The 21,297-nt window shown below is 38.4% G+C and overlaps 1 protein-coding gene across 1 annotated transcript; it reads left to right on the top strand.

Annotated features, from left to right (window-relative positions):
* The first annotated feature begins 92 nt into the window (after positions 1-92).
* On the top strand, positions 93-19,593 carry CCDC47 (coiled-coil domain containing 47). Its single transcript, XM_030295884.1, is given in 14 exon segments — positions 93-277; positions 5,807-6,075; positions 6,744-6,851; positions 7,360-7,534; positions 9,166-9,287; positions 9,513-9,578; positions 12,141-12,242; positions 12,442-12,552; positions 13,219-13,304; positions 14,862-14,920; positions 15,243-15,326; positions 15,329-15,351; positions 15,741-15,908; positions 17,886-19,593. Coding segments are annotated over 13 exon segments (1,449 nt in total). The 5' UTR covers positions 93-277; positions 5,807-5,811; the 3' UTR covers positions 17,967-19,593.
* The last annotated feature ends 1,704 nt before the right edge of the window (positions 19,594-21,297 follow it).

The following is a 21,297-nucleotide window of genomic DNA, read 5'->3' as shown; positions in this document are numbered from 1 at the left end:
CTCAGCTGGGCGGGGGAGGAGGAGGTCTCGCGCGGTTCCCGAGGCTGCGTCCCGCCCCCGCTCCCCAACTGCGCGCAGGCGCGGACAGTCCGCACGCATTCTACGTAACGGATAGCGGAGGGTACGTGAAGAGTGGCTCAGCGTGACTGAGCTACCTGGTACGGCTGTGTCCTAGAGGGATCGGGAGTGGTGAAATCTCGGTGATCGCGCAGGTGGCGGCCGGGCGGAGAAACGACGGCTGTAGGAGCGCTTGGCTAGGTTCTAGCCGCCGGTACAGGTAGGAAACGGGCCATGACGCGTTAGTCGGTGGGGCCGGGCCGGACCGAGCGGTGACTTTTAAGTTGCGTGGCCTACTCCGGTCCTGATTCCCACCCAACCCCCCTGTCAGGCTCAGGGTGACATGGATCGCTCCTTCTCACCTCTGCTGACCTTAAAAACAAAAGACAAACTTTGCCCACACCAAAGCCCATTTTCTTTTGGTCTTCGAGGTTGGAGTGATTTTAACGGTTTTTGAGAACTTACCCGCAGAGCTGTGGGCAGATGCCAACTAGAAGGGCAAAGTTACAGGAAGCTTAAAGTGTGCAGCAGGAAGAATGGAGTATGGCCGTTGGGATGAATTGACTCTCCATGGAAAAAACCCTGGTGGTTTAACAGAAGCAACAATTTCTGTGGCCATTTCTAACATAAAAGTATTTTTATCCAACGGGTGTAAAGAGACACGGGAATGTCTGCATGTTTTCCAGAAGTCTCATAGTCTGGCAGTTGTCAGAAAGGCCTAATCTGAAACGACAACAAGGAGTGATTTCTCCACTTCTTCCTCTTTGGTTTTTAAGTCCAGATCCAGTTTTGGAGAGACTACCGGGTGAGCTAGCAGGAGATAATCAAATCAGACTTGTTAGTGCTTGTGTTCCCTGCCCCAGGACTCTCAGGACTGGGTGGCCTGGCAGGGAGTTGTGCTTTTGAGAAATGAAATGACAGGTGCAGCTGAGAAACTTCTCAGAGGGAAGGCCAAGGTATAAGTGACTTGGATAATTTTAACCTAAATAACCTTGAGGCGGCTTGTTACAGTGCTGAGTTTTCTTCAAATGTTTCTATGGTGTGAACATTCTAAGTGGAAGTTCAATTGGAAATGATCAGACTTTTTGGCAGTTAAGCAAGTTGACTATGCTAATGTTAATCTTTATTTGCTTCTATTTGAAAAAGTATAAAACTGGGATCTGAAAAGGGAAGCACTAAAAGTTAAGGTTTTTAAATCTTAAAGGGTGTTCCTAAGGCACAGGGGAAGGAAATAATGAGAACTAGTATTTAATGAATACTTTACATGTGCCAGGCACATATCTCCTGTAATAGCAACTACAGCCCTATGAGGCATGTAGTGAATGGATATCCCTTTTTTGTATGTGAGGAACAGGGAATTTTAAGTAATTAGTTTAAGATCATATGACTTGTAAATGGTAGGGCTGATGTTTTAAACTAAATGTAACTCCACCAAAGTACATACTCTTTTTCATATTTCTTCCAATTTTGACTATAATAAAGATAATTAAAGGAAGCTAACAATGTTTGGAGACACATCACAAACCTCTTTTGAGGTTGGTGTTGAGAAGGCAACTATGTTTTTCCATAAAATGTCCCCTGGTGCTAACTTTAAAGATCAGATATTGGAAAGGATTAGCCTGTCCTTTATGGCATTTCTCAAATCATTTGTGCCTTTCAAATTTTATGAACTTTGTTCAGTTCTGAGTATATTTCTTGAGCAGCCTTGCATTGCAAGGTATTAGGCAATAACCTTTGATTGAACTGATTCCTTTAATAATTTACAGTGTTGTTGGGGCACCTTGGTGGCTCAGTCACAAGAGCATGAGACTCTTAATCTCAGGGTCATGAGTTCAAGCCCCATGTTGGGCATGGAGCCTACTTAAAAAAAAAAAAGAATTTACAGTGTTGTAAATATGAGATATAGAATATTCACTGTCCCAGAGCACCTTGAAAGAGTAGTGCATCGGGACACCTGGGTGGCTCAGTCGATAAAGCATCTAACTTTGGCTCAGGTCATAATCTCGCAGTGCATGGGTTCAAGCCCCGTGTCAGGCTCTGTCTGCAGCTCAGAGCCTGGAGCCTGCTTCAGATTCTGTGTCTCCCTCTCTCCCTCTGCCCCTCCCCTGCTCACACTCTCCTTTCAAAAATAAATAAACATTTAAAAAAAAAAAAGAAGAGTTGTGCATACTCCCTTTTGCCACCACTCACCCTGTTAGTACTAAACTCCCTGCATTCTGATTTTCATCCTAACCACTTCCCTGCAGTTGCCAATAATGATTTCATTGTTAGCATTTGGAAATTTCTGGTCCATATCTTACTTGAACTTTCTGCAGCAATTGAAACTGAGCTCTGTTTCCTTCTTAGAAATATACTTCTCCTTTTGATTTCTATGTTACCTCTTTGACCAGAGTTTCTTCTTTTTCTCTAACCATTCCTTACTTTCCCATTCCAGTTCTTAGCTGTAATGATATGTTTCAAGAGTTTTTGGTGCTTTAAAAAAAATTTTTTTTAATGTTTATAAGTGGGGGAGGGGCAGAGAGACAGGGAGACAGAATCTGAATCGGCGCCAGGCTCTGAGCTGTCAGCGGGGCTTGAACCCATGAACCATGAGATCATGACCTGAGCTGATATTGGATGCTTAACAACTGAGCCACCCAGGTGTCCTGGTGCTTTTTTTTTAAACCTAACTCTTAATACTCCCTGGTGATCTCATCCATTCCTGCACCGTCTCTGTTTGCATCTTAGACTTGTATGCTGAACTCCAGACTTATATTTCAAATATAAGTATTTGAAATACTTATATAAGTATTATATACAATACTTACACAATATAAGTATTTCAAATACTTCCTTTTCTCCCTCTCTAAAATAAGTTATACTTTTTGTAGGGATTTTGTGAAAATCAAGAGATAAATGTTAATCATCTAACATACTGCCTGAACATACTCCAGACTTTTCAACAGGTAGTAAATTTAATTTATTGTCTTCCCCCTCCCGCTTTTTTCTTTATCTCAAGGATGACTTTGTCTGGCTAGGAATCAAGCCAAAATTTGGGATCACCCAGATTTTCCTTTCCCACATTCCCTACATCCCGTCACTGTATGCTGACATGTATAATTCTTAGTATCTGTCAAATCTGTTTTCCACTTCATTCCCAATACCACTGCCAGTTCAATCTTATCTGACTATCTCAACACTTCTACTTTTCCAATTCTTCCTGTATATGAGCTGTCAGGGTTAACTTGCAAATCTGATAGTGCCACTCCTACCTAAATCCTTTAGGTGATTCTAATTATCCAGACTTCTTAGTGTGGTATTTAAATAAGGACCATCATGATCTGGCTCCTGCTGTCCTTTCAGCCTAATTTCTCTGACTTGGGTCTACAAACCCAATGCTCTATCATACCAGACTTTAAAAGACATTATTTCAGGAGTCTGTGATATAGCTGTTCCATAGTCTGCAGCACCTTCTTTCATGCAGGAACCATGCTTTTAGTTTTTAAGAGAATTTTTTTTACAAAAACACATCATAGGAAAAAAAGAAAAAGTAAAGGCAAAATGCTCATTATCTTACCATACAAAATAATTACCTATATTTATGTCCTTCTGAACCTTTTTGGTTTTGTGTATGTGCTTCTAAAACAACAGGTTTCTCGCTTCATTTGTAACGATTTTTTGTTTATTTTTTTGAAAGAGAGTGTGTGAGCAGGGGAGGGGTAGGGAGAGAGGGAGAGAGAAGAATCCCAAGCAGGCTCTGCACCATCAGTACAGAGCCCAATGTGGGGCTCATGACCTGAGTGGAAATGGAGAGCCGGACACCTAACGGACTGAGCCACCCAGGTGCCCTATTTGTAATGATTTTTAACGGACAAAAAGTAAATTTATTTTTTGTATGTGTCCATAGTTTAACCTAAGAGTTGCAAATTTTTTACTATCATAATATTGTAACACATATCCTTGAAGCTAAAGTATCATGCAAATATATGATTATTCAGGAATCATGTTTTACTTCTCTTGCCATAGTTAATCTGATGTGGTGATATGTTCAATGAGGGTAATTTGATTAGATATGGTAGGATCATCTTCTGAAAAGCAGTAAAAGCCAGAGGAGTTTATAATATTCTGCAGGAATTTGTTAGCCTTTGGTGGTTATTGAATTCTTAGGTAACAAAAGTTGTATTTTAGGAAGATGATACAGTTTTTTTGGTAAGAGAAGTAGGGAGCGAGTTGAGATGGGGAGACCATTTAGGATAATACTTTGATTGTTCAGCAGGTGATGGTAACTTGGATTATCATGGTGACTTTGGGAACCAAAGAAGGAAACACAAGGATTAGATATGTCACTCTTTTCAACAAGTTAAGACTGGAAAAATGGGATTGATATTAATGGAGAAATTCAGGTACCTGTTGATTTTGAGATGATCGTCAGGCAGTAATCAGACTGCAGCCTGAGAGGCAGACTGTTTCTGTATAGCCTATTAAATAAAAATGGTTTTTTTTTTTTTTTTGGTTTTTTGGGTTTTTTTTTTTTTTTGCATTTTTAAAGGGTTGTTTTAAAAAAGAATATGCAATTGAGACCAATATGTTGTTCACAGAGCCTAAAATGTTTATTATTTGACCTTGTACAGAAAAAAAGTCTGTAGGATATGAAAATGGATGTGTCTGTTAGAAAATTGGTGCTATAGGGCTGGTGTTTAGATGAGAGATGAGGACTGGAAGTACAGCCTAAATAGATTTGATGGTTTAAATCTAACTACTTTTCAAACTCTAGATCAAATGTTCTCCTTTTTTTGGTAAAGCCTTACCTGTTTGATAAGATGATTTCATTGTCCTCTATGTTTTCATATCATTTGGCACATTTTTGTCACAGATCTGATTTCATTTTATTTGTTGGTTCAGAAACTTATTTGGGTGGTGGAACATCTAGTGTTCTTTTTAGAAAGCTGTGAAATACTGATGAATTTAATTCTATTTATTTAATTACTACTTTAAGTAAGTGATATAAAAATCATAGTCACTGGCCTACATTTGAGAAGCCACTTGAGAAGTGGTTCATATGGTAGGGATTCTGGAGACATAACTGGGATCAAATCATAGCTCTATGCCACTTGGTAGTTGTGTTACTTAGCGTAACTAGTTGTGTTACTCTGCCTCCTTTTACTTGTCTGTGAAATGGGGATGTTAATATGTTACTTTCCTCAAAGGGTTGTTATGAGGATTAAATTAGTTGCTTTTTGTAAAGCCTTTAGGACAGGGCCTAGAACTTTTGTATATTAAACATGTGCTTTGATTATTGATGTTCAGATATCTGGATACACACACAGTTGATCTAAGGATGAGTAGCTTTTCTATCCATGTATTACTGCTAATAGATCAATAGTTGGATCTCATTCTTATTTCATTATACCACTTCCCAGTTCCTATATAAAGCTTTATAGGCTCTCAAAAACAAAACAAAACAAAACAAAACAAAACAAAACAAAACAAAACAAAACTTAATACCCAGTGTTAATGGAAACCAACCTAAAGAAATTAAACGACTTGTCCAGGATTTAACAGATAAGTAGTGACACAGTCCAGACTAGTACCCAGATCTCTTGACCCTCACCATTGCTCTTTATATAACACTATTTGAAATGAATAGTATTAAATTTTTTTAAAGCAGGAGAGAATCATAGATGTATTTTTTATTACAAAATTTGGTATGTGCAGAATGGCTGTCCATTAAGGGTTTTTGTTTTTTGTTTTTTTTTAACTCATTTTTAAGGTGCAATGAAAGCCTTCCTTGCTTTCTGTGTTGTCCTTTTGGTGTTTGGGAGTGTCTCTGAAGCCAAATTTGATGATTTTGAGGATGAGGAAGACATAGTGGAATATGATGATAATGACTTTGCTGAATTTGAAGATGTCACAGAAGATTCTATTACTGAATCTCCTCAACGGGTGATAACTACTGAAGATGATGAAGATGAGACCACCGTGGAGTTGGAAGGGCAGGATGAAAACCAAGAAGGAGACTTTGAAGATGCAGATACCCAGGTGAAGTTCTTTTTCTTGATGTCTTAGGAAAGTGAAAGCATGGGAAAATTTGTAACTGACACTTCCCCTAGACATTAAAAGTAACACCCAGGGGTGCCTGGGTAGCTCAGTCAGTTAAGCGTCTGACTTCAGCTCAGGTCATGATCTCATGGTCTGTGAGTTCAAGCCCCGTGTCGGGCTCTGTGCTGACATCTCAGAGAATGGAGCCTGCTTCAGATTTTGTGTCTCCCTCTCTCTGCCCCTTTCCCGCTCTCACTCTGTAGAGACAGAGTGAGACACTCCCTCTCTCTCAAAAATAAATAAACGTTTAAAAAAAAAAAAAAAAGGTAACACCACATCTAGGGAGTGATATCTTACCCTCTGGTATCTTTATTTTTGTTTGGTAGGTGGAACTCTTCTAAATGTTTTTGGTAGGTTCCCACCTTTTACATTGATGGAAGAATGGATTGTATTTTTCTCCTATGGAGAGCCTGGCTGGAAGGGGTAGTGAATACCATGTGTGGGTGGGAATTGTATCAGAGTTGAAATGCACGGAGAGTTATCATTTGTTACAAACATGTGCTGCTGCTTACATGTTCTGTTTTCCTCTACAAATACTGCCTACAAAAATGAGATGCAATTGCTGGCCACATTTGTAGGGGGAAACAGATTGTGCCTCGTTTTTGTAGGAGGGAGATACGGAGAGTGAGCCATATGATGATGAAGAATTTGAAGGTTATGAAGACAAACCGGACACTTCTTCTAGCAAAAATAAAGACCCAATAACAATTGTTGATGTAGGTATACAGGATTCTGAATTCCAAACTAACCAACAAAATATCTGGTTGTCATTAATCCCAGAAATATAACTAGTGACATGTAGCTGGTGTTGATGTAACGGTGGGAGCTGTGAAAGAGTTTGTCATCAATTCTTCTGATAAAACCACACCTAGAGAAGCAACCCCTATGTTCTTATTCTGGCCCTCCTAGGTTTATTTATCGAGGAATGGTAAGACTAGAAACTGGATTTTTTGGGGTGGGACTCAGAATCAAGTTTAATACAGAGGGCTTTCCAGCTTTTCATTCTGTTTGATTGTTCTCACATTTCCTTAAAGAATCTTTTTGAGGCTGACCTAGAAAACAAAATGGGCATATTTTTCAAAGTATAACCATGATCAATGACAGTTATCTAAATTATCCACTTCTCTTTATGGGTTTTTTTATTCTCCTTTATCCCATGAGTTGGATGGACTCCATCTCCTTCAGCCTCAGCCAACATTAAATGGAATGATTGTTCATCTTTAGGTTCCTGCACACCTCCAGAACAGTTGGGAGAGTTATTATCTAGAAATTTTGATGGTAACTGGTCTGCTCGCCTACATCATGAATTATATCATCGGGAAGAATAAAAACAGCCGCCTTGCCCAAGCCTGGTTTAACACTCATAGAGAGCTTCTGGAGAGCAACTTTACCTTAGTAGGTAAGTTGGGCCAATACAAATCCAGCTGCATGCTCGAACACCACCTGGTAAGAACTCTTTGTTGCCCTCAGTATAAGCCTCTAACTGCTTTCATGGACTGCTGAAGAGGATGCTTTTTTTTCCTCAAGGATCCCATTTTTATTAGGTTGCATGTACTGAATTAATTGCATTTATGAAGTAATTTTCTAATTTTTCATTAGTCAGTAAGGAATTTTGACATTTTAGGTAGCTTGATAAATGCTTTCAGTTCATCTTTTAGAAATTAGAAATCCCTTAGAATTCCCTCAAGTTCTGGGAACTTTAGTTTTGGGTCCACTGAGAAGGTACGTACTAAAGTACCTTAGAGGAACCCCTGGACTTGTGTGGCCTAGAGAGTAAAGTGAACTCAACCCACCTTCACCTCAGTTTGACCTTTCAAACTTTGTTTCCTTTCAGTAAGCAAGTAAGTATCTATCTGCTCAGCTCTTTAGCAGATTGCCTTTTTGTTATATTAGGTCCTTTGCATACATTGTTTCTTATTTAATCCTTGTAACAACACTTATTTGGAAACAGTTTCTGTTTTCTAGAGGAACTAAAGTCCAAGAATGTTACAATTTGTCTAAGCTAGTACATTGCAACATGATACTAGAACATAGTCTACCTGCTTTCAAAGTCTGTGCTCTCTCCACTGTACCATAGTATTTCAGAGTACTTTTTGACTTGGAAATTAGGAAAAAAAATAAACAGCCTTTAATGCCTTCCACTTCCCCTCATGTGTTTTCATTTGGTGTGTCAGTCTGCTTTACCTTGTGAGGTCGAGCAATTTCTTTTGTACACTTAATGGATTAAATGAAGGGAGGAAATGATTGGAATTTGAGGTCTTTCTAGATCTAAAATACAACTCAATGCCAATGTTACCATGTTGCTGTTGGAAAAGCAAATTTGGTTAAAGTTAATCCATAGGATACACAAGAGGGAGTGGTGAATAGTTTGTATTAATGGTATTTTTTATTTACTGCATAGGAGTTTCTTTTTTGTTAGTTTTAACTTTTGACAGACATTTAAACTGACTTTGCTCCATTTTGTATCTAGTTCTGAGGCATTTATATTCCAATCAGATCATCATTAATAAGTCATCTTGAGTCCATAATTTAAAAAAAAATTTTTTTTTAAGTTTATTTATTTTGAAAGAGAGAGAGCAAGCAGGGGAGGGGCAGAAAGAGGAGGAGAGAGAATCCTAAGCAGGTTCCATGCTGTCCGTGCAGAGCCTGTGAGATCATGACCTGAGCTGAAACCAAGAGTCAGAGGCTTAACTGACTGAGCCACCCAGGTGCCCCTTTAAGATTATATTTTTAAGTAATCTCTACACCCAACATGGGGCTCGAACTCACAACCCCAAGATGAAGAGTTGCATGCTCTACCAACTGAGCCAGCCAGGCACCCTGGAGTCTAGTTTTTTTTGGTGGAGACAATAAAGAATATTAAAAGGAATGATGCCCATCTGTTGTAACATATGTCCAAAGAAGAGTTCTATAAGATAGCAAAGTATTGCTTCACTAAAGGTATGATCATTTGGGGGTCAGAATGGAGGAAGATGTGGTGATTAGGCCCCAACATTCTCAGTGAATCACATTAAGTGGGTTTACCCCTAGGGGATGATGGAACTAACAAAGAAGCCACAAGCACAGGAAAGCTGAACCAGGAGAATGAACATATCTACAATCTGTGGTGTTCTGGTCGAGTGTGCTGTGAAGGGATGCTTATCCAGCTGAGGGTAAGTACAGAATTTCTGGTACAATGTATATCTTTAATTTTTCTCCAGTATGATTCCAAGCCCAAATTCAGTGTCTTATCCTTTCTTTTTTGACTAAATTAGGTCTAAAAATCATCTTTCTACTAACTGGTAAATGTAGAGTATATTTGATAAAACATGTGATTCCCCTCTCAAGGTCTTTTCTTTATAGTAATAAAAGTTGCAACTATTCCCTTGTTTTCTCAGTTCCTCAAGAGACAAGACTTATTGAATGTCCTGGCCCGGATGATGAGACCAGTGAGTGATCAAGTGGTATGTATTTTTAATAGTTTTCTATGTATACATTGAATTCTTAACTTCTTAGAGTCTATTCCATTCCTTGCCTGGATTCTGTTTGAATTTCAGGCAACTTGTATCCCTTGCCAAAAATGGACCTTTTTCTATTTCAACAGATTACCTTCTACTTAGGGTGCCAACTGTGAGAAGTGGGAACATGTGCTTTTTGTAGGGAAGGAGATAATACTGTATCACTAGGTAGGTTTGCTGAGTCAGCCTGGATGATTGGGGGGGGGGGGGGTATAGTTGTCACAGACAGTTTGCCCTCATGTCTTACTCTGTGTCTGGTGTATGCTTTTATCTTGACAGCAAGATGGGTTTCTTTTCAAATATTTTTTGCTTCAAATAATACGTCTTTGGCTGAATGAGCTTAAATTGTGATCTGGGGACCTTATTGTTTGGTATACCTTCTTCCCTTTATTTAAATCAACATGTTGATCTGCAGATTGTGTCCTTTGTCAAAAATGCCACATTCCCCCCTCTCCATTCATTCAATAAGTAAGTGCTGCCTCCCAATGCTACAAGAATCCAAAATATAAAAAAATACAGTCTCTCATATATACTAGTAGAACAAGAAATGGCTGCATATATGTCAAAATACAAAGCAGTATTTGGTTAACAATTGCTGTATAAGTAATATAATTAGATACTTTGAAATGTCATTGGATTGGGGTACTTGGCTGGCTCAGTCTGGAGTGTATGACTCTTGATATTGGGGTTGTGAGTTCAAGTCCCACATTGGGCACAGAACTTGCTGGGGGGCCGGGGGGGGAGGTCATTGGCTTGAAACTCATTTTAAAGGTCTCATTTTTAGTTGCAAACCTATCTTTTATTCATTTAATTTTTCTAATATGGCCACTGATTGTTCAATCTACTAATTTTTAGAGACTCATCAGTTAAGAGTCCTGTCATTCTTTCTCCTACTAGTTACCATCTGATTAGGTAGAAAGGAGGAAATTTTGCTGCATCTTCAGCTATCTTTTTGTGGAAATTCTTCTTTAGAGTGTTGTTTTAATCCTTTTCAGTTCTTCCCTGAGGTAGATTTAATCTCTTTTCCCTCAGCCAGCAATCATTTTATCCCTTTTTTTCTGCAAAGATAAACAGCCTCACCAAACATGATTTTCTATATTTTTTAGTCCTTTTCCTGGGTTTGTTTGTTTTTTTTTAAGGTGTTGTTTGTGTAATTTCTGCTCAACAATGGAAAAGCAGAAAATCTTTCCTTTTATAGCTGCCATCTTGCCAGGTCTTTGCTATATTTCTGTACTAACACTTCCCTTCGAAATACTGATCATTTTTGGCCCAGACGTTTTAAAATATGATTAACATGACAAATAGTGTCATGTTTTATCATACCAGACTCTTTAGGTTTTTTTAGTTTATCTCCCTGGTCCAATGCAGTTTATTAAAAACTATTTACCTATCTCTGTGGTATTTTCCAACATGAACAAGCAATTCTCTGATTGTCCAGATACCAGCTGTTTATGTCCAGCAATTCAGTTCTATTCACTTCTGATACTGTATACTTGGAGTTAGTGCCAGATTCCACAAGTTAAAAAATCTCAGTGCCATAAGACTGCTCGCACTTCAGATGCCAGTTGCAAGTCCCAGGCCATCGTACTTCTGATTACCTGGCTATAAATCAAGAGTTCCTTGGCTCAGTTGGTAGAGCATGGGACTCTTGATCTTGGGGTTGTGAGTTCAAGACCCATGGTTGGATATGGAGATTATTTAAAAATGAAATCTATTCAGGAATAGCCACATGGAAGAGAGGCATCAGGTAAGGTGTGGGGGTGGAGGTGGTGTGCAGAGCTTCCAGGCTCTCTTTGGATTGTACTGCCCTCCCAGAAAATCTAAATGTTCGGCAACTTGAAGTTCTAGAGCATGGGGTCCTCTTCTCAGGGTCATTTAGGTGGTTGGCATGGGGCGCCTGGGTGGCGCAGTCGGTTAAGCGTCCGACTTCAGCCCAGGTCATGATCTCACGGTCCGTGAGTTCAAGCCCCGCGTCGGGCTCTGTGCTGACCGCTCAGAGCCTGGAGCCTGTTTCCGATTCTGTGTCTCCCTCTCTCTCTGCCCCTCCCCCGTTCATGCTCTGTCTCTCTCTGTCCCAAATAAATAAATAAACATTGAAAAAAAAAATAGGTGGTTGGCAGAAGTCATGTCCCCATGGTTGTTAAGTTCCCAGTTTCCTACTGTTGCCAACTGGAAACCATTCAGCTCCTAAAGGCCATTCTGCAGTCTTTGGCACATGGTTCCCCCCATAAGCCCTTTCCCACTTCAACTTTTTTCTTCAACTAGGGCCCTGTCCCTTTTGAGTTGAGGGCTCACTTGGTTAGATCATTCCAGGATAAAGTCCCTTTTGACTAACTCGGTCATCTAATCAGCAACCTTCTGCCACACGACACAACATAATCATGGGAATGATATCCATCATTTTCACAGGTTCCTCCCATTCAAGGGGAGGATGTACACACCAAGGGGTGGGAATCTTGGGGGCTATCATAGGAAACTAACAGGTGAGTTTTGTAATTGTTTTTAAAGCAAATAAAAGTAACCATGAACGATGAAGACATGGATACCTATGTATTTGCTGTTGGCACTCGGAAAGCCTTGGTGCGACTCCAGAAGGAGATGCAGGATCTGGTATGTTGTTCCAACTAAATACATGTAAAACTGTCCCTCTTTATTACATAGACATTCAACTTGAGGGCATAGGGTATTTAATCATATCACTTGAATCGTTAAGCACCACTTTGAAAGAGGTCAGAACATACTCTCTTGAGAAAGAAAGTTTGTTTATAATAAAATGTCATATCTTATCTTCAATTACTTCTTCCTCTAGAGTGAGTTCTGTAGCGACAAACCTAAGTCTGGAGCAAAGTATGGACTGCCAGACTCCTTGGCCATCCTGTCAGAGATGGGAGAAGTCACGGAGGGAATGATGGATACAAAGGTAAATGCAATAGAAGACATAACATTTGCAGACCTCAGCATTTACAGGTCACAAGTCCTTCACTTTATGACAATGCTATTCCTTTCCCTCAAAAACATTAAAATACCTTCTTTAAGCAATAGATTAGTTTCGTCAAAAAAGATAGCTTGATTAGTCAAGTAAATCTCTCTAAACCAAGAGCAAGTTATTCCTAGGATTGCTAGTGGCTTTCAAGTTTTTTGTAAAAGGACTACAATATTAATCCTTATCACCATGGCATTTAGTCCATTTTTTTTTTCTATTGATTGTGGAATGGTAGTAGCACATCTCAGTATCTTAAAAACACGGAGTAGCTTAAAGACAGTTCTCATGTAAGTTCAAGTTGATGTGCTTATGAAGACTCCCCTGAAACTATTTTAGATTTTATCTTCATGCTTTCATTCTTGTTTGGAACATTATTTTGAGATGTATTTTCAGCTGTTCAATAAGAAATTCAATCATTGGTATGACCAAAGAAAGATGCTATTTTCATCATAGACATCCCTTATCTTAAATTTCATTTTTTAAAAGCTTTAACCTTAATGCCATTTTGAAAAAGTAAGGATGATTAAAAAGTGAATATCTTTATGAAAAAAAGGGAAATGCATCAAACCCTACATAAAAAAAAATTTTTTTTCTTTATTTCAGATGGTTCACTTTCTTACTCACTATGCTGACAAGATTGAATCCGTTCATTTTTCAGACCAGTTCTCTGGTCCAAAAATTATGCAAGAGTACGTATGAGATAAAAATATTGAAATTAACTGTCCCCGCTAGCTTTCTGTGTTGAAACACCCACAAGGTGCTTCTGCAGTTTTTCTTGTCGAATGAGGGAAGTTGATGACAGGCATCCTAAGTTTTCCTTTGCTTGGACTGCATGTGTCATGAAGGTAACTGAAAACCTATGGGAGACAAGCCTCCCAGTTTGCTGTGTGTCACCGAATGTATGCACCAGCCGCTCAGTGAGGTGTATGATAATCTTACAGAATGGCAATACTAAGAAAATGTAATTGCTAATCTCTTGTCCTTTGTAGTCGAGATTTGTTCTTTCCTTTTTTAATTTCTAATATGAATCTGTGATGTTTGACTTATGTTTGATTGCAAGTCTCTGCATTTTATAGTTCATGGCCCTTTCTGGCTTCCTTCTTTGAATAGTTCAGTGATTGTATTCTTTCGTGTATATTATCAGATGCTGTCAATGTGATAAGAGTTTCTGGCTTTAGAGTAATACTGTTTGAATGTTCACATTCAGGACCCGAATTTGTTGAAATCACATCCTGTCTCAGGAGCGCATACTCATTTAAGTTTACCCTTGGTGTAGAATGGTTCTGACCTAAATTTTTGGTTAGGGGCTTCTCTCTCATAACTATGGAGTTGGGTTAAAAGCCAATCCAGATTTAGTTGCGTGTCAAAATTATTCAGGTCCTTATGCTCTGGATAGTATTGCATCATCCTTGCTTGCTCAACTTAGTAACAACACTGTGGGCAAAGTATCACATTGTGACCTTCATGGAGCCTTTATGTGTGGGGGAAGAGAGGAGGGTTGATAGTCAAGATTACAAAGGATCTTTGGTGAGTAGGAACTAAATTCTGTATGCTATAGTAGGTCATTTATAAATTTATTCTGAGCCCTGACTCAAAAATAAGATGTTTCATTATAGGAAGATAGAAGTTTGGAAGTAAAACATAAAAATCAGGGGCGCCTGGGTGGCGCAGTCGGTTTAAGCGTCCGACTTCAGCCAGGTCACGATCTCACGGTCCGTGAGTTCGAGCCCCGCATCAGGCTCTGGGCTGATGGCTCAGAGCCTGGAGCCTGTTTCCAATTCTGTGTCTCCCTCTCTCTCTGCCCCTTCCCCGTTCATGCTCTGTCTCTCTCTGTCCCAAAAATAAATAATAACGTTGAAAAAAAAATTAAAAAAAATAAATAAATAAAAAATAAATAAAAAAAAATCCATCAAATAAGTAAACATATTCTTTAAAATGCGGGCCTCATACTTAATACAAGCTCATTTCTGGCTCCCCAGGTAAGAGGAATATATCCCGCCTGGGGAGCATCACTGGAATTCCCAGGTGTACAATGAAGATGACTTGGGAATGCGTCCATTAGATAGACGAGTGGACCAGGGGATCTGTAAAGCTCCTTCAGGCTTTGAGATTCTATTCAACTTTGGGATGCCAAGCCAAATACTGTGCTGATTATTTGCAGGTATCTGATCATCTAAGTGAATTGCGTGACTTATGTGAATGGAAGTATCTTTCTTATGTTCTAAAATAGCTTTCTTTTATGACAGGGAAGGTCAGCCTTTAAAGCTACCTGACACTAAAAGGACACTATTGTTTACATTTAATGGTAAGTGTTCTGTGCTTAGCCTGAGTTCTTCATTTTCTGTGAGACGATCTTAAGGAGAGTATTGTTCCCTCCTAAAAGCCACAAAAACTTACCTTAAAATTACCTCCATGCCTGCTTTTTGGTTTTTGGGTTTCTTCAATAAGAGATCCTTTTATTTATTTTAATTTGTTTTTTCCTGCTGCATTTTAGCTGCCTAAGACACTAAGGAGAAAGGAGCCTATTTAAAACAAAACAAAACAAAACAAAAAAACCACCAGAGTTGGGTGACCCAGAAGTATTAATGCTGCCATTAACTCAATAGGTAAATGGCTTTGTTTTCCAGTGCCTGGCTCAGGTAACACTTACCCAAAGGATATGGAGGCTTTGCTACCCTTGATGAACATGGTGATTTATTCTATCGATAAAGCCAAAAGTTCCGACTCAACAGAGAGGTAAGACCCACAGCCTTTATTATAAGTTGGCACCTTTTATTGTTATTTTCCCCCCAGGGGAGTCAGTGAGCAATGATTTCAGTGATTATATCTTTGCTAGTTTGCTAGTTGACTTGAAAGTACTAAATGGGAATAGTTTTTAAAAAAATACTAACGGTCGTCTGGGTGGCTCAGTGGGTTGAGTGTCTGACTCTTGATCTCAGCTCAGGTCATGATCTTGTGGTTTGTGGGATTGAGCCTCACGTTGGTCTCTGCGGCTGACAGCTCCTTCTCTGCCTCTCTCTCTCAAAATAACCAACTTAAGAAAAAGAAAGTAAAAGAATACTAAAGGGGACTTGAAATGGATTGAAATGGATTTCTTATGAAACACTTTGTTTCTTGGGGAAAAGGGCAAACAAAAAGCAGATAAAAACAGAGCTCGAGTAGAAGAAAACTTCCTGAAGCTAACACATGTGCAAAGACAGGAAGCTGCACAGTCTCGGCGTGAGGAAAAGAAAAGAGCAGAGAAGGAGCGAATCATGAATGAGGAAGATCCTGAGAAACAGCGCAGGCTGGAGGTAAGACTTTTCTTCTCCCTGCTTAGTGGTAAAACTAGGATTTATTAGGATACCTATTGTGCCATATTGACTGTTAAGGTAATTCTGTGTAGGAATGTACACAGACTTAAAGGTTTAGCATTTTCTCATGTACTTGGGATATTATTAGTTACTTGATAGCACTATAAAGGAGAATAATTATCCTTCCTTTTTCAAACCATCTTAGATTGAGTCTGTGATCCTGGAGGATGATATAAATGATCCTTTCCCCAGCACAATCCCATTTTGAAAGTTCCACTATGATTTTTCAAGCCAAACACCTAACTTAAGTAGAAAGAAATTAGGAATTTTAATGGAAGCCAGCATGTGGTCCAAATACATCTTGTTTTATGAGATTTTAATTTGATTATAGAATTAGACAATTCTAATATTTTGTTTGTATTTTTGTTTTCTATTTTGTATGTAACCAAAATCTCAAACTCAAGAGCTTTATAGGTTGTGGTATGTTTTAAACATCAGCACAGTCTCACATTTTTTTTGAAATAAGATGCCATAGTCCAGCTCTAAATTTTAAACCTTGTGAATGCTGGTCAAAAAAAAGAGAGAGAATAAAGTTCTGGGAGATGTGAATTCTAATGAGTATAATCTCGAGAACTGAAGAAAATCCTTAGAATGAAGGAGACCTGCTGCCAAGAAGCAGTGAGGCTGCTGAGGGGCACTGCAGTTGCAGTGGTGTCATTAATGCCATTGAGTACAGTCTCCAGGATACCACAGGCCTCCTCCCATTTTATTCTTTCCACCATTTTTCATTTGATTTTGTTTTCCTATAAAAGCAGTGTTAACGGGACACTGGGTGGCTCAGTTGGTTAAGTGTCCGACTCCTGATACCAGCTCAAGTCGTTGCTTTTGCCGTCATGAGATTGAGCCACACATCAGGCTCTGCATTGACAGCACAGAGCCTGCTTGGGATTCTGTCACTCACTCTCCTCAAAATAAATAAATGAACATTAAAATAAAAGCAGTGTTAACAATGATGGTTCGGTTCTTTGGGGTACTTACACAATAGCACAGCTATGTTTGGATAAACATTCAAGCTTCCCACTGCTGCAATGGTAAATAGTTTTTCCTTATCTAATGTTGAAACCTAACATAGTCAAAAGTTCCCAACCACCAATTTTACAAATCACCCTTTGAGATGTAATTTGTTATGCTGTCAATAACTGTCCATACTACGTGCTTCTGTTTTCCCTATTCCATATCTTCTCAATCCTATACCAATAGGGGAGTATATTTCTCAGCACATTTCTACCCCAAACCTCTAAAAATATTAAGTTTGAGATTACATATGAAATAATCTTTAATCAGTTGTGACCCCTAGTAACCAACAGTGAAGTCATACTTTGGCTTGGCCTCTAAGGTTTCCCTCCGTACAGGTAATATAACCAGTGACGTTTTACCACCAAAATAAGGTGTTGGAGCTTCTTTTTCTCTTTCTATCTAACCTCGTAATTCCTAAATAAAAATAGGATAAAAATTCCCAATTGAACATCACACATCGAAATATTGTGCTTAGGTTTAACATCTATGCTAATAAGAGATGCACAATTAACATCTCTGTTAGCCTGAACAAACAAGATCTTAAGGTTTCTGAACTGCAGTACAAATCCTTGGCAGATACACGTAAATGTGATGATAAAGTTAAGTTTGGTGTTTCCCGAGTATAGGAAAAGTCAATATTCTGATTTACTGCTTAAACGCTGCTTTAAGGCTGCTTAAACGTAGTGTTTAATTTCTTTCTAATTTGAGATTTGAGTTACCTTTACTTCATTCAAGCTAATTTTCTTTAACCACCATAGATATAAGGAATTTTTATAACTATTTTTTCAAATGTATTTATGGTACAAGCCTAGGTTTTTGAATAATAATATAGTCAGTATTCTAGTTTTGATTTTTTTGTGTGTGCTTAGAACTTTAGATTCCCTTTTTTTTTTTTTCTAGGAAGCTGCCTTGAGGCGTGAGCAAAAGAAATTAGAGAAGAAGCAAATGAAAATGAAACAAATCAAAGTGAAAGCCATGTAAGTCATCCCAGAGATCTGAGTCCTGGTGCCACCTGGAAGCTCTGAATTCACAGAGAACAAAAAATACCAGTCCCTTTCTCATCTTAAAGTCCAAACACTCCCAATGACTAAGAAATCCTTATTTCATCATCTGTTCTGTTTTTGGAGTTTTACAGAGGTTATAGATGCAAGGGAAGGACTCTGTTTCTGTAATTCTCGTCCAAAATAACCAAATTATTTTGATTATTTTATGAAAGGAATATATAAGATTTGTGTAGTGTTAAAATATTTTTAAAATTATAACACAAATCATCAGTGCTTTTAGGTGCTTTGATGTTTGAAGAAATATCATGAAGTTTATAGATATATAATTAGATTGTTGCTTTTTGTTTAAACTGGGTAGTTGCAAAGGCTATGAAGACTGACTCTAAACCAAGATTCCACAAATAACTATTGGAATTGCACAATAAACATTGCTTGGTGTTTTCTTCTGTGTGTACATTAACCTTATAAAAAAGTAAAATTTAGAACACTATATGTGGTAGTGCAATTTCAGGGACTCAAAACATAATGTAGTTCAATGTATGTTTTGTAGGTGGGAGGTGCTGATGACAGTGTTATATCTATAGGGTTTAGGATACTTACATGTACATGGAAAATTCTAAGGATAGGTAGTACAGGAGCACAGTTTCTTCCTTACCTGATACCATGAGCTAATGATAATGTGAATGCTGTATTTAAGTGGGTGTATGTTTTCCTTGAGTAACAAATGCATGAAAAATTAACTGCTTCACCTAGATCAGATCAGTGGTCTATGTGAAGTCACACATGTTTTTCCTTCTTGGTTGTTGCAAACTATTGGATGTTCATAGAGAAGCTCTATTCTCTGTGTATGGCTGTGTCCCTTTGCTTCTCCTTCTGCTTTTATTTCTTCCACAGTTGAGGCTGGGTATGTTCTTTCAAAGAAATAGCCATGAATATGCATAAATATACTTTTAAAAATGAGCTTTCCTAAACTATTGAGAGTTCTTTCTGCCTCTTGAGGAAGGAACTCTTTGAGGAGAGGCCCATCTATCTGCACGAGCATTTAGCTTGTTCAGATTTCTGCATTTTATAAATGCTTCCTACTAAGAAAGCATTTTTTAAGTCACTGCTTGTACCAGGTAATTTTTGCTGGGGATGGGAAAAGGTTGGGTTTTTTTGGTGGGAGAGGGGTGGGTGGATATTTTTTTGTTGATGCTTTATGTACAGGTGTGTTCTTAGGCAATAACAAGTTGCTGTGAAAACAGTATGTGCTGCTGCCTTTGTAACTGCATGGAAACTTTCCACATGGGTTTTTCTCTAAGTTAATGCAGAAATGTGTAAACTGGGAGATGCAAATGTAATATTTTTTTTAACAGTTCATGAAATTAAGTTATTAAAATAACAAAAATAACATTTAATTACTTTAATGCTATAGAATTCTAGAATTAGCCTTGTTTTACAAAGTTTAAAATAGGTTTTAGAAATCAAAGTTGATATGCTTAGCTATCTTTTGATTAATAAAAGCTTTCTTAAAGTCCCACACATTTGGACCATGGCAGCTAATTTTGTAATTTAAGCATTCATATGAACTACCTATGGACATATATTAAACTAATTGACAAAAATCTCAGAGTGCCGCCTTTACTTTTCTGGGGTTGCCCTATTAAAAGTATAAGCCCATAGAAGTGTTCTTTCTGTTCCACAGAAGTCAGCACTGAAATGCTTTTCCTTCAAAAGAGTTGGCCTTGATATTAATCCCTTAGTTGTTACCAGTTATTTTTAGAATGTTTTCTATTTTTAGAGCCATATATATTATTAACGGGCTCCTCAAAGTCCCCCCTCTTTAGTTAAGGCACCATTATCTCTTTCTCCTATAAATGGGAGAATATTGTTGACTGTCACACACTGGAAAACCATTAAGCCCTCCTTTTCTGCATTGCCTGGGCGCTTAGCAATGACAAAACAGGCACTGGCCGGGAAGATAAAGACTGGCTTTAGTGCCAGCAAAATCAATACTAAGCGCTTGACTTTGGGCAAGTCACTAGCCTCTTTGAGTCTCTGTTCTGTTCCTCTTCCTAGAAAGTAAGGATAGTAATTATTTTCTTTCCTACTCCATAGGTAGGTCAACACTAAGAGGTAATGTGTAAAATTCTCTTATAAACTATACCACTTTAAAAATGTAAGGTATCATTGTGTCTCCCTCTCTCTGCCCCTCCCTGGCTCACACTCTCTCAAAAATAAACATTAAAAAGAAAAAAAAATTTTTTTAATTAAAAAAAAAAGGGAGCACCTGGGTGGCTCAGTCAGTTGGGCGTCTGACTTCAGCTCAGGTCATGATCTCACGGTCCAGGAGTTCAAACCCTGTGTTGGGCTCTGTGCTGACAGCTCAGAACCTAGAGCCTGTTTCAGATTCTGTATCATCTAGGACTATTCTCCAAATGGTGTATCTTTGCTTTACTCTCTTTTGCTTTCCTTTATCCCAATGGAAACCAAGCAGATCTTCTCAGAGTTCTCTAACTTTAGCTGCAAAATCTGACAGGGTATTTTGGAATGAGGCGTGGATGATATACATTTCTGTTTCCTTAGTAATAGAACCTTTCCCTGTCATGCACTGGCTGTGAAACTCGTTTCTTTAGATGGGAAGTAGACCAAAGGAAAACACTGATTGGTATTTCATTCCACCTGTCCAGTGGGAATAGGCAACGTGAAAATTATTTAGAGCAGTGTTCTACAGTGGATTTATTGGTTTTCGTGGGACGAGTAAAATACTGTATTATCCCAGATTCTCTTTCCTTACTGTTCCTATTTCTACTTATCTTGAAGGATTTTAAAGGATGTCAAAGGGAGGAGGCAGTTCTACCCAATAGGAGTGGCTTCTAGTACAGACTGCTAAAACAATAGTGAAAAGTATTACTTTTCTCCGTTTCTGGAGTTTGGTGACCAGCAAAAGATTTATTTGCATTTGGAAGAAAGTGTAATGTTTTAATCTTTGGACAAGCTAAATGCCATCTTCTCAGCTCCATTAACTGAGAAGTAATACCGATTTCAGAAGAAAACTGACTTTTTTTTCCTGAAAGGCAGAAACTTCCATCTACCGTACCACTTTTAATGGCTATTGTGTTTTCATTTTCATCTTTTAAAATTAACTGCCTTCTTTAACTTCATCTATTTGGTCTTATCCAAATAGTATAACTTTTATTTACTTAAAAGACACCCAACCCTTTTTAAGTGATTAGTTCTGTGGAAGTTACATTTGGAAATCAGATAGTTCATCTGCCTAGGTTATTGTATCAGTTTTGCTTGAGGGAGAACTCTTAACTGCTTTCCTA

Source organism: Lynx canadensis, chromosome E1, assembly GCF_007474595.2.
Source record: "Lynx canadensis isolate LIC74 chromosome E1, mLynCan4.pri.v2, whole genome shotgun sequence".
Classification (NCBI taxonomy): Eukaryota; Metazoa; Chordata; class Mammalia; order Carnivora; family Felidae; genus Lynx; species Lynx canadensis.
The sequence above is the reverse complement of the archived record's forward strand: the minus strand, read 5'-3'. Positions and strand labels throughout refer to the sequence as shown.